The sequence below is a fragment of the Octopus bimaculoides genome, chromosome 27 (assembly GCF_046866305.1).
Source record: "Octopus bimaculoides isolate indiv1 chromosome 27, ASM4686630v1, whole genome shotgun sequence".
Classification (NCBI taxonomy): domain Eukaryota; kingdom Metazoa; phylum Mollusca; class Cephalopoda; order Octopoda; family Octopodidae; genus Octopus; species Octopus bimaculoides.
The window spans coordinates 17,789,139-17,807,607 of NC_142954.1; the positions used below are offsets into that span (position 1 = coordinate 17,789,139).

The 18,469-nt window shown below is 35.9% G+C and overlaps 2 protein-coding genes and 1 long non-coding RNA gene across 6 annotated transcripts in view; 1 reads left to right on the forward strand and 2 right to left on the reverse strand.

Annotated features, from left to right (window-relative positions):
• Positions 1 to 1,422, reverse strand: part of LOC149130872 (presequence protease, mitochondrial-like) — a 36,061-nt gene extending 34,639 nt beyond the window's left edge. For both annotated transcript variants that reach the window (XM_089343115.1, XM_089343114.1), the window contains exon 1: positions 1,258 to 1,422. The gene's annotated coding sequence lies outside the window, so the exon portion shown is untranslated. The remainder of the gene's footprint in view (positions 1 to 1,257) is intronic.
• The window catches only part of LOC149130870 (uncharacterized), a 506,474-nt gene that overhangs the window by 311,527 nt on the left and 176,478 nt on the right, over positions 1 to 18,469 (forward strand). The window lies entirely within an intron of this gene.
• The window catches only part of LOC106881252 (aquaporin-11), a 47,051-nt gene continuing 37,642 nt past the window's right edge, over positions 9,061 to 18,469 (reverse strand). For 2 of the 3 annotated variants that reach the window (XM_089343241.1, XM_052977212.2), the window contains exons 2-4: positions 18,104 to 18,469; positions 14,090 to 14,735; positions 9,061 to 9,470 (exon numbers count right to left, since the gene is read on the reverse strand). The exon at positions 18,104 to 18,469 is cut by the window's right edge and continues 458 nt beyond it. In XM_089343241.1, the coding sequence (XP_089199367.1) occupies positions 9,292 to 9,470; positions 14,090 to 14,735; positions 18,104 to 18,469 (1,191 nt within the window). In that variant the 3' untranslated portion in view covers positions 9,061 to 9,291. The remainder of the gene's footprint in view (positions 9,471 to 14,089; positions 14,736 to 18,103) is intronic. The other variant, XM_089343242.1, reaches the window with a different exon arrangement.

Below are 18,469 nucleotides of genomic sequence, written 5' to 3' on the forward strand. Positions count from 1 at the left end.
AAAGGTTAAGTCGACCTCGGCAGAATTTGAACTCAGAACATAGTAGCAGATGAAATACCGCTAAACACTTCACCCGATGTGCTAATGATTTTGCCAGCTCACTGGCTTAATAATAATAATAAGAAGAAGAAGAAGAAGAAGAAGAATGCTTTCTACAATTTGGGGAAGGGGTTTAGTCGACTCCAGCGTTTCTTAATTTATCGACCCTGAAAGGATGAAAGGCAAAGTTGGTGCTGGCGGAATTCGAACTCAGAAAGTAAGGGCGGACGAAATGCCGTTAAGTATTTCGTCCAGCTCCCTAACGATTCAGCCAGCTCACCGCTTTAATAATAGTAATAATACTTTTGGATCTATTTTAAAACGGGGGCCACATCTTTCATTAATGTTTTACGTAGTGTTTTTGGTACGGAAAGACTTTCAAACTTCGTATACTTATCTATTTTGTGTTATAGAACAGAAAAAAAATTTTGTATTCGAATTTATTTCATGTAAAAAAATTGTCTTATTTCGATAATTTCAACAGATCACTGACAAGTATTCAGTTGTTTACATTTACTCCTTTGGCTGATTAAGCGATGTAAAGCGTATTTAATCTCCATACCTTCGTTTTATTTGCTTTTTTCATTTTAAATTTGCTTTAACCCTAACCCTTAACCCTAATCTTAACCCTAGGGTTAGGGTTAGGTTAGGGTTAGGGTTAATTGTTTCAGAATCGTTTGTTTATGTAGTCGGCACTTAATGTATATCGGCTGAATGGACGTCAGTGATTGGTTGAAATTACAGAAATACGACAACTTTAACATGGAATATCTTAGAGATTTCTCTTTTTTTAAGAAGACTAAGAGAAAAAGATGTTTTATATGACACATTCTACCAGTGTTCCAAGTTTCAAAGTGTTTCGTTAATGAAAAATGTGGCCCCCGTTTTAAAAAAGATCCCAAAATAGATAAGTATACGAAGTTTGAAAGTCTTTCCGTACCAAAAACACTACGTAAAACATTAATGAAAAATGTGGCCCCCGTTTTAAAATAGATCCCAATCTGGAAGTCATCAAACTCGAAAAGGTTTCAAGCAGTTTATTTAACTGCTTGGAAATAAAACATTCTATATCTTCGATCATCACCTAAGAGACGAACAGATGTGAAACGAGATCGAGTGGTGTTTATTGCTCTTGGTCCGTGCTCAAAACTCTAAATTACTCACGTATTTTTTTATAATTACGACGCTTGAAACATAACTTAATAAATTCCCACTTACCGTTTCTTCAGTAAATGCCTGTGGCTACACAGAACAGGCCTTCCTATAACCCGGAACATGCCTTGGATCAAAGGATCGAACAGAAAATAATAAAGAACAAGATTTAACAATTACGGACAACCGTGAGGAATGTACATATGCTGGTTAGAGATGATGTAAGGGGTCTTAATAAGAAGAACGAGGGGAGGCTACTCACGGCAACCATAATATGTATATTTATTTATTCTTTGCTAATCTAGGCTTAAAGGCCCGAAATTTTGGGAGAGGGGACCAGTCGATTAGATCGACTCCTGTACGCAGCTGGTACTTAACTTATCGACCCCTAAAGGATGAAAGACAAAGTCGACCTCGGCAGAATTTGAATTATATATATATATATATATATATATTAACGGAGCAATCAACTAACCTAAATTCCGATCATATATATATATATATATATATTAACATCCACCCCTAGGGGTCAGCCACATTTAAGTGGCAATATACTTCACTTTATATATATATATATATATATATATTTACATTCACGTTATATTATATTATATTATTTGTGTGGGGTGGGGTGTACATATATGTGTAATAGTATAAAAATTATATATGTCTATTTTTATATAAATATACATAGGGTGGGTAAAACAGGTAAACGGGGCAAAATGAGTAATTTCTGTATTTTTGTTATTTCTTTGTTTTCTACCTGTTTGAAAACATTAGATTGCAGGTATTGCATCATCATTTTGTAATGTTGCATCATCTTTAGGAATTGAAATTGGTCAGCATAGTGGTTGTTATAATTGTTGTTGTTGTTGCTGCTACTGTTGCTGTTGTTGTTGGAATTGAGAGCGTTTGAAACATAGCCAGGTGACAAGATACTTTTCTTTCAAGAAATTCTTCCTCAATTCTCACCTGATTGTAATTGAGGTTGCTAATAAAATATCTGGATAATTCTTGGTATCTAACAATCAATATTATTTTCTCTATTAGATTCCAAGTCAATTTTTTTTTTCCTACACTAAAGACTAATTTGAGAATTTTCAAGTTTCCAAAAATTTATGTCTAAATCGGGGCAGAATGAGTTAGGATTAATTTCAATAACTTCTTCCCTTTAACTGCACGATGGGTAAATATATCAGGAAAAGGGCCACTCCAACAGATCGTGAAGAGGTTATGGAGAATATTTTATTTTGAGCTTTTAGGTTTAGTCGACTTTTGTTAACTTTATATTATGTGCTATTTTTCCATGATCCTCTTTCATTTGACCATATTAAATAAATTTTTGTTGCATTTCTGATCTTTCTGACGCCTAAGGATGAATACTGATGTATATGAACCTTTTTTCAAATATAATTCTGGAGGATGGAAGAGGCATATTTACTTTACTTTGGTTTACTCGTTTTGCCCCGCTGAATTTGTTTTTTCTATGCTCACAAAGAACGATGCTAATGTTTTATAATAGAGTTCTGAATATGTTATAGTATTTTTTTATGCATTTAGAAAAGGTCATTTGCTAAGCTGAAATAGTTCTTGTGAGGTAATGAGCATTTGTACAAAATATATTTTATCTCAAAGTAAAAAATGCAGTAAATTTTACTGATTTTGCCCCACCATGTATATGTATATACATTTATCTATCTGGGGGTGGGGTGGCCGCGCGCGTGTATAATCCGAAGTGTACTACATTATATATCCGTTACGGCCGATTTTACCAATCAGTTTCGCGCTAGGGATTCAATGGAGTGTTACATAACAAACCGATTGTGTAACCCTGCACCCATCAGAGATAATTGTTATCGAATGAAATATAGTGACTGCTCTCTATTGTTAGAGGTAAATAGACACATCCGGTTTGTGGTTGTTGTGAAAAAGATGATGAAATGAAATGTGTAGGGGATGGAGTTAAGAGTTATGCCCCTTGGTACCGAAACATCTCCACAGGGATTGGCTATGTTGCAAGTCGCTAAGAGTTTTCTGGAAAAGTTTGTGGAAAATGTGTGCATCCTTAAGGTTGGTGTTCTTGTGGAAATGGAATATGCGTAGCGGCACTATATGTGTGACGTTTGCAGGGGGTGTGGGCATACACATCTGTATTCGTTAGTGTGTTCTCTTTTTTTTTAATATACTAGTTAATTTCGTGAGGCATGCAGTGTGTGTAGGGGGTACAATGTCTGTAGGAATTTATTTTGGAAAACAGCCTATTGGGTAGGTGTCCACCGTGTTGGGGTGCGCGTGTTTGTGAATGCATTGGTGTATGCTCTGGTCAAACTCTTTGCCGGGCTCCAGGGTATTAATGGAGGGCCGAGGGTGGGGGATTGGTGATTATGTGTCATGGTGGGGCATGCATGTATGATAGGATGTACTTCCTTTCATGTGGGCAAGGATTAAAAATTCCACTTCTGCTATTCAAGTAAATGCCTGGGCGCTCGGAGCTCTTTAAAATCGCTCTTTTCTCAGCCAAGCATAATCTACACCTCCTTTTGCTATTGAAGTACGCTTTACATTTCTGTAGAATCTTCCACTTTATGCTGTACTCGGTGGTGCTTTCTTTTAACGATCATAGTGCTTGGCCAGGGTTGTGGAGTTACGTCTCTCTAGGATCTTGAAAGAGGACTTGTGGTTGCTATAGCGGGTTCTGAAAGGGCCTTCAGTTGCTCCCACGTACTTCCGCACGTTTGGTTGCCCATTTGGTCCTGTGGCTGTCACATCTGCCTCGTATATGATGGTCTCCGTGTTACAATGGCCGTTCAGTGGACATGTTGTGTAAGCCCAACATGTGCATCCTGCCTCTGTCTCTACCAACTAAAATCATTTTTACACTGATACACAGCTAAAGGAAATTCTCAGGATATGTTTATTGAATATTTTGTTGAACCTATTTGTACGGGGGAAGTGATTATCTACTAAGTTAAGAAAAATCTTACCTACTCGGGTTTTAACACTTAAAGAAAAGGGTGGTGTGAACCACAACACTTTCCGATGACGCTTTCTCTTGGGTCTGGAGTATGACTAATTCTATCCTTGGAACCGCTGGTGACCAGAGCCTCATTGTAGTATGGGGCGGTAGCATAACAAATCTCTTAGCTTGAAGATAAGGTGGAGATTCTTCTGCTGGCGCCCTTTATCAGGTTCTTGAAAACTATGGCTGAATGATAGGAACCTGTGTTAATGTATGATAACTTCTTGTTTGGCTTCCTAAAGGGTCTATAGGCACCGGACTCTAAGCCCAGAGCCACATCAAGCAAATCCACCGTTTTCAGGTTGGTTTCTATTGTGACCTTCAATCCAGGGAAGCTCATAGTGCCGGCGAGATCCTTTCTAAGCTTATCTAGCGTGTGGCCGGTTTGCCCCTCTTGATATTACCAGCGCGTCATCCCTGAAGAGGCCAAAGCTAGTTCAAGGGAATTTCTTCTTGAATACGTCTAGGATGAAGAAACCAAATGAGGTTACACACATCAGCACTGTCGAAGGCACTCATTGCCACGCCGAAGATCCTTTCATGTCAGTTCGTTTGGCCCAGGCCGACACCTTACTGAAGAGTAGGGTTTTCTGCCGTGCATGATAACGCGTATATCCTCGACACTGACTTCGGTGTAGGCCCTAGCAAAGTTCAGTGCCTTAAAAAAGAGTTGCCTTGATATATCAAACAGGGTAGACCTAGCTCTAGCCCTTCCGCTATTGGTTTTAAACATGTAATGACCTCGTTGGTGTTACGCCATAAGGGTGAGGTCAGGTGTTTCTTATTTCTTTGCTGCCTACAAGGGGCTAAACATAGAGGGGACAAACAAGGACAGAAAAACGGATTAAGTCGATTACATCGACCCCAGTGCGTAACTGGTACTTATTTAATCGCCGCCGAAAGGATGAAAGACAAAGTCGACCTCGGCGGAATTTGAACTCAGAACGTAGCGGCAGACGAAATACCGCTAAGCATTTCGCCCGGCGTCCTAACGTTTCTGCCAGCTGGCCTCCTCAGATGTTTCTAACGCCGTTACTGACCTTCCTGGTGAGCTGTTTGCTCACCTGTCCGATCTCAGATTTCGCGGGTTTTACCAGCCTGCATTTGGAGTTAGAAGCAAAGTTTGGTTTATGATCCTTGATCGTTATGAAGGCTTCTTTCTTCGCAGGTGTCTCTATCCTATCTTCTATGCCTAGTTTAATCACTGGCCACATGGTTAATGCTATCATAATCTTGAGGGGCAGCCCTCCTGTGCGTTTATGTAATGGTGTTGTTAAGAAGCTGTGCGTATGTGTCGTTATTTACTTGAAATAAATTTTTTTGTCTTATTAGAGAATAGAATGGTCCTATCAGAAGATCTAAGTCTACGGGTGTCTGCTCTAAGCTTACGTTGGAAAACGTTTGAGGACTTACGGAATTTCAAGCAGGGTATAATGTCCAAAAGGTCATTCTCGAGGGCCTCCAGCTCCTTCATCTTTAGCGGGAACTTTCTGAATTTTGGCCCAAAATGTTCCGTTTCTGTTGGTGACATGGGCTGGCCAAAGTAAAAGGCCTTCCATCTCATCTGTCTGATCAAGTTGATTACCTTCTCTAGCAGCAACCTTCAATTTAGTTCCTTCGGTGGAGTTGATATATTCTTCACAGGCCATACAATTCCAAATCCATTGTAGAGGATGTATAATATATGTGGTGAGATTTTGGTGACTATGTAGAGCTCACTGCTGGGAAGCGCAGACAACCTATTGTAATATACTCTTCGATGTGCAGCAGCGCATGCGTACATTCGTAAGTCATCTAAAAGTCCATAAGTCAGGGGAAAGAGGCACTCGTTTATCTATCAATAGAGTGGGTATACTATCGAAAGTGTACAGTTATATATATCCATCATAGTCGATCTTACCAATTAGTTTCACGTTAGGGGTTACAACGGAGTGTTAGATAACAATCCGATTACATAAACCTATGTTCATCAGAGGTAACCGATATGGAATGAATTATGACGACTACTCTTTATTGTTGGAGGTGAATGGACATACATGGCTTACGGTTGCTGTGAAAAGAGGATATATATATATATATATATATATATATATATATATATATATATATATATATATATATATATATATATATATATATATATGTATGTATGTATGTATGTATGTATGTATGTATGTATGTATGTATGTATGTATGTATGTATGTAAGGTCCATCTACTGGTTGCATAGCCATAACTTTTTGTACATTCTATCAGCTAATGGTGAACATTTCAACTCTTACGCAATTCCAAGCTCCCACAAACAGCTGCTGAGTTCAAAAAATCTATACATTTTCCCCTTAAATTTCTGTATTTTTTATTCTCCATGTAAAAGTAAATTTATTTGCTAATATATGAAAATATCCCTATGCTTGTACATATACGCGCATTATTTATTATTTTTTTATCAGCAAGATTTGGTTGCTCTTTCTAGCAACTCGAGGACCAGGTAAAGGCTCTCCCGTTGCCTCGTCTCGTTCCATTCGTCACTTGTTGTTTAGTCCCGAGTTGGATCTGATTGAACAGATATGATCAAAGACGTCCTGACTGTGACCATCCCGTCTTTCTTTCCAGACATAATGGACTCTACACATATATCAAAGGATAGAGGCTTTTCTATTCTGTATATAAAAAAAGTTTGGCTTCTTTTTCTAGCAGGTCATGCGACCACATACAGGTTCCGTCGTTGGTCTGTCTCAGTAATAATTTTGTTGTTATTTAGTCTCAAATCAACCCTGATATAGCAAACCTATGTTGCTATAAAAACATCTCTGGTTATTAAAGAAGGGTTTTGTTAGGGGAGTGGACCCGGAAGTTGTTGTTCGCAAACAGCAGCAGTAATTTTCTTCAGCTTTAACACGAAATAACTTCTAAAATACAAAATTTTGTCAAAAAACGTTAAGAGTAAACCCTGTTCTATGTGACACATTCTACCAGTATCCGAAGTTTCAAAGTGTTTAGTTAAGAAAAAATAATTGAAAAATCTGTCGGTCAGATTGAAAAGATCCATAAGAATAACAAGAAGTAACAAGAAGTAAATAACATATAACAAAAGCAATGTTTTTTGGTGAATTAAAATTTCAAATAAAAAAAATTTATTAAGACACGTTAGTAGTTTCTCATTTTTTTGTTCTTTTTTTTCTCCGTTTCTGTTCGTTTTAGATTTTTTTTTTTTCTGCTTGGATTTTCTTTTCGTTTATTTTACTTTTTCTTTTTGTCTTCAGCATTTTGAATGAAGAGTTGTTGTTTTTTTTTTAAATTATAAATCGAAAAAATAGAATTAATAAAATTAGTAAATCGTCTTTTGTTCATTTTGTTTGTAAAAGGGTCCGGAAAAAAATGTCAACAGCATTTAAACATTATCGACAACCTTCCGCCATATTTTCACATCTATTTTATCAAGACACAACAGTAAAAATAAAGGAAAGGCTACTTTAACCTGTATCTTTTCGTGTTGTGAACGTTAAAATCAAAGGCATTGAACAAAATTCAATGAAATTAAAAAGCAAGCGCAATGATTTAATAACGCCAGTTTATAAAAATAAAAAATAAATTGTACAAAAGTACGTTGGAGAAGTGAGGAGAGGGGAGAAATGGGAAATAACTCTGTTAGTAAAATTGTTCAAAATGCCTTCATATGCCACAGCTATGTATGTTTATATGTATATATGTATATGTATGTATGTACGTATGTATGTATGTATGAGTGTATGCATATATCTACGTATGTGTGTATGTGTGTGTGTGTGTATATATATATATATGTGTGTGTGTGTGTATGTATGTATGTATGTATATATATATAAATATATGAATGTATATACGTAGTTGAAGCCGCTTACTGTGATCACTTTGTATGTACGTATGTATGTATGTATGAGTGTATGCATATATCTACGTGTGTGTATATGTGTGTGTGTATATATATATATATATATATATATATGTGTGTGTGTGTGTGTGTGTATGTATGTATATATATAAATATATGAATGTATATACGTAGTTGAAGCCGCTTACTGTGATCACTTTGGGACGGATCTTTTTAGGCTATATTAACGTCTTGATAGCATTACGCAGAGAATATAACAATGTAACCGTTTGATAACATTATCAATGATCATAACAGGCCGTATCTACCACGTACATACATGCATATATGTTTGTGTGTGTATGTGTGTGTGAGTGGTCAAACAATAGAAAACGTACTCAACACATTTAATAAGAGTTGCATATATAATTCAAAATAGTTTGATAAACACACACAATATATATGTGTGTATATATACGTACATGCACACACACATACTCACACACACACACGCGCGCATATACATATATATATATATATATATATACACATATATATATACATATAATAGCTGGCTTTTGTGTCTGGCAGAATTTTAAAAAAAAATTTCCTTTTATTTTTGTTTGTTTCACTCTGGATTTAGTCTGATGAGAAGATAAGAGTGCTCCATGTTAAGCTCTGTGTTATCTTCAACACTGTAAAACAGCAAGAAAATCTTAGGGTGGTGATAGCGGTGCTGAAAGTGAATCTCGTGAGGGCGGTTTCGAATTCGACGTCTCACTTTGTTGCATTGTTTTTTTTTTATTCTTTCTTTTTTTTTTTTTATTTATATATTTTTCTCTTTATTCCTCAGTTTCGAATTTCATAAAACATCTTGGAAAAGTTTTCTTTTTCCTGTAAAATCCCCCCCTTCCTCTCTCTCTCTTTCTCTTTCTTTCTCTCTCTCTCTCTCTCTGCCTTTCCTAATATTGTCTCATTCTTTCTTTCTCTCTCTTCCTCTCTTTTTCTCTCTCTCTCTCTTTCTTTCTATCTTTCTCTGCCTAACTCCCCTAACATTCTCTCACCCTCTCTATTTTCTCTCTCTCTCTCTCTCTTTATCTATCTTTCTCTCTCTCACACACTCACACTCACACTCACATCTCAAGCCTTTTGTTTTATTGTTGTTACATCGCTGTTTTTCTTTATTCCTTTTTCTTCTTTCTTATTTTCTTTTTCTCTCCTATTCTTCCAGTTCAGACCAGCATACCCTGGTTGATACGTATATATTTATCAAGTATAACACCACACAAACAACCCAAGAAGGGTCCTGCCCAGTAGACTAAGATGTGCTCCCACATTTCGGTTCCTTTGCATCCGAGCATGTGACCAGTTGCCATAGCGGGGTTGAAGTACATTCCAGTTAAACTGACCCCTGAAATATAAATATAAAAATATATATTACATATATACAGGGTGTGTAACATATTTGAGGGCAGATTTAGTGTTATAAAAAGACAGATATATAATAACAGGATAAAAATAAACCTTCTTTTCTATAATGTTATTCGATAAAGCCACCTTCAGCTTCAACAACTGCTTCTATATGAGATCTAAATCATCTCCATGCTCGAATCAAGTGGTCCTGGTTCATTTTGGACACTATTTTGACTATGGCAGCTTTCAAAGAAATCTTTGGTGTTGTGGGCGTGTTCATTGACCTCTCTCTCAACAATGCTCCACATGTAGTAGTCTGATGGATTGAGATCTGGGGAATTAGGAGGCCAAATGTTAGGGGTTATGTGATCATGAAAATTTTCTACCATCCATTCCTGTGTTACTAGAGCCATGTGTGATGGTGCAGAGTCTTACTGGAACACATATGGCCTTCCATTGCATACACTGTCTATCCAGGGCTTAACAATTATTTCCAGAATCTCAATGCAGACGGCAGAGTTAATTCTAAAGCCTTGTGGAAAGAAGTAAGGAGGCATCACATGTCCTTCATTGCTGACAACCCCTAAAACCATGACAGTTGCAGGAAATTTTGTGTGCATAACACTTGGAACTTCAGAAGGGTTTGCCCATAATCATTTGTTATTTCTTCTGTTAACTTTTTGATCTTGATCGAAGTTTTTCTCGTTTGAGAAAAACCAAATCAAATCTTCACCTGCTGGATTTTTCAACTTGTTTAAAAACCTTTTAGATCTGATGTAGTAATTTTCTTTTGCTTTTTCTGACAAATTGACCTTTCCTCATCATAAAAGACTTATAGCTGTTATCTTCATGGACAACATTTCTGACTGTTCCTTCTGACACATTGAGATCTTTTGCAATTGACCTCATGGACTTTCTGGGATTGTAATCGATGGTATTTTGCTAATAATAATAATAATAATAATAATAATAATAATAATAATAATAATAATAATAATCCTTTCTACTAAAGACACAATGCCTGACCTTTCGTGGGAGGTACTAGTCGATTACATCGAAACCAATGTTTTACTGGTACTTAATTTATCGACCCAAAAGGATGAAAGGCAAAGTCAACCACAGCTGAATTTGAACTCAGAACGTAAAGGCATACGAAATGCCGCTAAGCATTTCGCCCAGCATGCAACGATTCTGCCGGCTCACCGTCTAATAATAATAATAATAATAATCCGAAACCTGATGTCAACCGGCTGTACTTGAGGAAAGACTAGGGTGGAAGAGGCTTAATGACAGTAGAAGAATGTGTACAGATGGAAAGAAAAAGTCTAGTAGAATAGTTACAGAGCAGCACAGAAAAATCTACCAATGACAGTTAATAAAGAAAAGGTGATGTAATGGGAGAAAAAGGCAAGAATGAAATACAAAGAGAGCATGTCAGAGAGATGGAAGAGAAACTTCTGCATGGCCAATTTTAGGGAGCCACTGAAGATGTATGTGGAACAAAATCCTGGGCTTGGTTAAAAGAATGGCAATTAAAAATAAAATAAAAACAGAAAGCCTAATTGTAGCAGCCTAAGCGATAAAGAAAGCAACTTGTGAAAAAATATATATGGAGAGCCTGTGGAACTTGGAACGACACACTTTGTAGGAAAAGGCTCCAAGCTGGTACAAGAAGAATATAAGAAATGGAGGCACGACCAGGTTGTAAGAGTTTTACACTGGAAACTGTGCCAGAAATGGGGATTTGTAGCTGGAAACACATGGTACAATTATTGAGTCGAAAGAGTACTGGAATCGGAGAAATGTGAGATTTTGTGGGACTTTCCTATTCAAACGGACAAGAAGTTAGAAAATAACAGACCGGACATAATGATAATAGATAAGGAAAAACGAAGTTATTTACTAATCGACCCATCATGTCCGTTTGATTCTAGGATCGTAAATACAGGACAAAAAGCAAAAAATACAATCACTTAAGATTTGAAATAAGAAGAATTTGGAGCATGAGAACAGTAAAGGTTGAGCCTATAATAATTGGTATGTTGGGAACACTAAGGAAAGATATAGACAAAAGGTTGAAGGAGATTGGAATAGAATACTCAGTAGAGCTCCTACAGTAAGTTTGTCTTTTAAGGACAACAAGGATTATCAGGAGGGATCTAAGCACTTGAAAGACAGCTGAAAACTTGTGGACAACTAAGGTTTCAGGTAGTAACCCGCTACCTACATAAATCCTACCAGGAATAAGACCGAAGTTGAGCCAAACCCAAATAAGAATAATAATGGTGATGATGATGATGATGATGATGACAATTTCTTTGCCACAGAGGGTGAAGGGTGAGGCAGGACAATACAAAGGCAGACATAAAGTGTGGAGGTTTACATAAAACGAAATGACTTTTTAAAAACTTTAAAGTAAAATAAAAAAATTTTAAATGTAAACACGGTTTACAATAAAACAAAGGTGAGTATACATAGTATACAACAGATATATATATATATATATATATATATATATATATATATCATAAGATTTTTAAACTTTTAAATTTTCATATTCAAAAGAGACAGAGACTTCAAATTCGATATATCGATTTATTCACCACTCTATGTTAACATTTCTATGCCAAACTTATCCAGTGACTGGTCCATTGGATTTAGACGTTTGGCACTTCTTCAGGAGTGGTTACCTTTCGAACAAAACACGAAAAAACACATACATAACTATTATTAGGTCTTTAGGACATCGTTAGCTTTCGTGTTTGTTATTATAGGGGAGATAACTCCTTAATTTTCTATTTTTATTGCTCTCCTGTGGATTTCCACTAGATTAATTATTTTGTTTATTTCTCTTTACTATACTATATTACCCGTATACATACATACACATGCACACACATATACATATACATATATATATACACATATATATATATATATATATATACATACATATACACACATACATATACCCATACATATATACACACATACATACAAATACAACACACATACATATATACATACACATGCACACACACATATACACATACACATATATACATATATATACATACCTACATATACATACACAGATATATATACACATATATATATATATATATACATATATACATACATACATATATATACACACACACACACACACACTATCTTTTATGCACTCATCCATATATGCATAATTGCACACACATGAGACATCATGCTGTACTTCATCACATCTTGAGATCATTTATACCAACGAAATGTACCTCTTATGATATGCGTACATTTCAGAGTATTATTCTTTACTTTATTAATCAATTTATCCTTAGAGAAGAGTATGTGGTACAGTTCCACCGTACAGAGCGAACAATACTTTCTTCCTCTCTCATATGGCATTGATCTAGCTATTATAGACCATTCTAATGAATACTGTTTATTACTTTCCTTAAGACCCCAGATGTATTTGCTAAGACTAGTGCTAGCCATTTTCTTCCTATCTCTAAAGCATGAGAAATGGTTAGAAATTCTACGGCATACCTGTCCTGAAGTGCACCCCAAGTATGCCATGGTATCTGTTTGAGTCTTTACTTTGCATTGATATATTATATTTTTGACTTTCGCATTAGGTCCTTCAAATTTTATTCTCCTAGGGTTTACCTCTTTTACTGTGATTATGCTCTTACTCCTATTATTAATAAATGAACCTCCATTATTATTATTATTATTATTATTACTACTACTATCATTATCACCATTATTATCATTATTATTATTATTATTATTATTATTACCATCATTGTTATCATTCTCATTATTATTATTATTATTATTATTATTATTATTATTACTGCCATTTATATTATTATTCAAATTCTCATTCATACCTGTTTCCCTAGACTCAAGTATTTTAATGTTATGTGCTGCTATTATCTGTGCTATGTTCCTAGTATTTGAAAATCCAAATCTGATTATATGTGTGTTGATAATCTTACCATAGTGTGAGCTCCTTGGGAAGTGTCTACCTATCACTTCTCTAAACTTAGCTATCAGATTACTCCTGATATTTCTCCCAAATGGGATTATGAGCCAGATTTTATTATCCTTATTACTATCCTCATGGTTATTAATATTGTTTTTAAAGAATTTTAAGTTACCTATGTTGTTTTTATGAGGGTATATATATATATATATATATAAAGGTTATTGGATTCAACCAAACCCTAAGGATACAGGTAATACCGAGTAAGTGCTGTATACCGACTAGTTTTGCCCCTGTCGTTGTATCAACATGAGTGGGGAATATAACATGGGTCGTGTATTAGCGTGTGTATATATAAAGAGAGAAAAGGATAAAGAGACCAATGGCAAAGTTAAAATTATATTTTATGGATAAAGTCTTATCCATAAAATATATTTCTAAATTGCCAGTGGTCTCTTTATCTTTTTCTCTCTTTATACATACATATATATATATATATATATATATATATATATATATATGTTGATTTTAATCACCTTATTTTGCTTATTTTGATTTATATATATATATATATATATATATACATAAATAACAAAAGCGAGAAGACAAAACGAAGTTGTTACTCCACTTACCGCCGACAATCATAACTCCACCATTGACTGCCTTAATCAATTCATCGATGAACGGCGTCGATGACAGAGACTGCTTGCCCAGATACGTATCGATAAAAGCTGCTCCCATCTCGACAAGGAACCCGAGAGCGATAGACGTGACCAAGTCGGTGTCGCAAGAAACTTCGTAGTACCTCACGTGGTGATCTTCAATCATGTCTAGCGACCAAACCAGCTGGGCCAGTCGGTAGGCAGCAAGACCGCCAAAACACTGAACCACAATTTTCAATATTGCCTTGTCGAATCCAATCTCACGTTTCGAAAATTCGTCCAGCGCCTTGATAGGATTTTCGGATGCACCTTCCAGGGTCCTGTTCGAAATAAGAATCTCCAGCACGATGACAAAGAAGAATACAGTGTATCCGTAGTGTTTCAGAACGAAATTGTTCTCAAAGAAATACGAACACACTTCCATGGTGGCCACAAATTCGACCAAGTAGACCTGAATACTGGCAGGCATGATGGCTTTGGTAAGTTTTCTTAGAACCAGTCCAAGAGTGATGACGACCAGTAAGTAGACGACTGTTGCCATGTAAGGCTCCAGGTAGTCCGTTTCCGGAACTGTCACCCCTGCCACCATCTGGTATAACTGTCGGTAATTCATTGGCTGAAAGATAACAATGAGAAATAAAGCAAACGTACATAAAGGCATACATACATGCATACATACATACATACATACATACATACATACATACACATACGTACGTACATACAAACATACGTACGTACATACATACATACATACAAACACATACGTACGAACATACACATACCAACGTACATACATACCAGCACATGCGTACGTACATACATACATACATACATACATACATACATACATATACACGCACTCACACACACACATGCGTATATGCATATTCGCAACTCAGGGTTTCACGTTTCCGACTGTTCAAACGACGTACAATCGTTTGAACATTTCAAATCACGGAGCATAGATTTAGATCGAAGTTTCAGTTACATACAGAATATGAACATTTCACTCTCAGGACTCAGTAAATTTTTCTCCGTTTATAAACATAAAATTTTTATAATAAATGTGTGTTTGTGTGTATATACATATGTCTGTATGGTCTATGATTATATGTGACTGTGTACATTATATAGGTATGTATACATATGTGTGTGTGTGTGTGTATATATAATATAAATAATATATATATATGCATATATTTATGTTATGTGTGTGAAATGAGTTAAATACGCAAACAACGAGAGAAAAAAATGGAAAACAAGACAAGTAACACAAAGAACGGCCCTTCATCAGTTGTCGGCTGTCTATCTACTCATCAGACAGCCGACAATTGATGAAGGGTTTTTCTTTATGTTTGCACATAAGACATAGAGAGAAAACGGAAGAAAGGATGCGACACATACACACATACATACATACATACATACATACATACATACATATACACACACACCACACATACACACACATACATACATACATACACACATATACACACCACACACACACACACACATACATACATACATACATACATACATATACACATACATGAAATAAACAGGTGCAAAAGCAGCAAAATTGTTTAAAATCACAATCATAATTGCAACCAGAGCAAAGAAAATATGCAAAAACAAACCAAAAACACAATACAACAAACTCTTCAGCAAAAGTAAACTGAAACAAGCAGCAACAGTGCAAAAAACGAAATGAGCATGCGCAATAGACTTCCACAAAATACATCATCTATGACAAAATTAAATGTTTCACCCCCAAAGTACCACCTTCGTTACACTAAAGGATCGTAAATACATCGAGATCTCACTGAAATACACACTCGTTAATATTCTTTTCTGCTCTAGGCACAAGGCCCGAAATTTTGGGGAAGGAGGCCAGTCGATTAGATCGACCCGAGCACACAACTGGTACATAATTTATTGATACTGACAGGATGAAATGCAAAGTCGACCTCGGCGAAATTTGAACTCCGAACGTAAAGCATTTCGCCCGGCGTGTTAAAGTTTCTGCTAGTTCGTCGCCTTACAGACTCATTAATATTGTTGAAGATTGTATCATAGCTAGCAGGGCAATCTTACATAGAATAGATGCCGTCATTTTGAGATCTGTAAATTCGAATGTGTTACTTAAGTAACTTAATTGCGTCGAAAATAAAGTGTAAATTTATACATTTCAATTTTATTGATCTATAAATTTCCATAAACGAAGATTTTCTTATAAAAGTTAAAATTTTCCCTTGAAGATAAACAATGGGATCTATATATTATTTTGCCAGTCAGAAGATCCCTCCTATTTGCTGGGATAAAAAAATAGAGAACATGAGGTTCGTGTAACTATAGGATGCGGTACCGGAGTCAAAATATATAAGAGCTCTCTTAAAACATTGGTAGGTCTGTACAGCGATGACGGGCTCAAGGTTTCGAATGTTATGAGCAGGCACACATCTGACACATTAGTCACAGGTTTGATCTGAGTCTAAACAGCAACTATAACAAAATTAAGAATTAATAAAAACCCGTAAAATAAAACAAAATTTGTGTAACGCAAGAAGTAAAAATCTCTCTGAGCGAAGGCGTCTTGCAGTTGTCTTGAGCTTTGGTTCTCGACCATTTCTTATGTAGGGACCTCTTTGATTACTATTTTATTCTGGTGGACACCCATAGTCATTCGATGTTTAGAACTTAATTTTATTGAAACTTCTTTCCAAATTCCTATTTGCCCAAGGTGCCACGCAGTGGGACTGAACCCGGAACCATGTGGTTGAGAAGCAAACTTCTTACCACACAGCCACAAACTCTCTTGTGCACGGGAAACAGCGAGAATCAGAACGATGACATTCATATCCATTCATTCTTAAAACTTTCTTCCTTCAGACAATTGTGTTCATAACACACTCTGTATATTGGGAGTAAGGTGACTGGGACATCCAGTGTTTCAACATTGTTGTGTCTCCTCAGTCAAACCTAACCCGGACTGATGAATCTAACAAGACTTTGTGGTTCTTGTTTACAAATAAAGAAAACAAATTCTTTGCTGATCCGTCCTAACATCATCCAACCAATAAATCATTCTGTGCACGATGAACATCGAGAATCAAAATGATGGTATATTTAGTCTTAATAAGAAAGCGATTAATATAGTTAGTCAAATTATCTTGCATAGAATAAATGTCAATGACCTGGAATACATAAACTTGAATCTGAAAAATAATACTGTGCCAATTATTACATGGTCTATTGGCTTCGAAAACGTAAAGTAAATGAAAATCTATCTATTCCGATTTCAGCAATTAGTATATTTTCATAAACGAAAATTTCCGTCTAAAAGATATTGTTTTTACTTGACAATGAACAGCTAATCACTGCTGTATTCTACCATGGCAGACCAACTCTTTTCAGACGACTGTGTATGTACTTACACATACTTGATTCATTAACGTAAGGAACTTAGGATTCGGGACCTTTCAAGAACGAATATGGAGGTCATCGTTCTGTCGTTTTTTTTTATTCATATGCGTTTGAATTTTACTCCCCACCCAAAACGCATGCAATAAATTTAAAGGGGATCATTGCATGCAACAAACAAAAACGGCAAAGGCGAAAGTAGATCTACGGAGCTATGAAGAAAGCAGTTTAGTGTTTGAAAACATGAGAAGTTAAATTGTTCGAGGTTGCACTGATATTGAAAAGAAAAAAACATTGTCAAACTATCTTTTTTCGATGAATCAAACAAAATTAACAATGGCAAGTAGAAGGTAGCAACGGTTATTGGTCAAACTGTGTTCTGAGCGAAAACAAGAAAACAAACAGTAGTGCAGCTCATGCAAATGTATACACACATGCATATATATATATATATATATATATATATATATATATATATATATATATATATATATATATATATATATATATATATATATATATATATAGTCACGCACAAACATATACAATGATAATAACCTCGATTCCAAGCATGTTCAAAGGCGAAAACACTTGGCTATCTGCTGCAGCTTCGGCAACGTTATTCATGGTTTCTGTAAGGACGTCTGCCGCTGAGTCTTCAATAACCCCTTCAAATATTCCTTCTGTGACTGACTCAGTGGCGGCCTCTAGCACAGAGTCACTAGCTGCTTCTAGTATTGACTCAGTAGCGGTTTCGAATGCTGACTCGGTTGCTGCTTCTAGTATCGACTCGGTGGCGGTTTCGAACACAGACTCGGTGGCTGTTTCTAACACAGACTCGGCGGCTGACTCCAATATGGTACTGGCTGCACTTTCTACTATGGAATCGGTCACTGCTTCTGCTACAGACTCTGCTGCCCCATT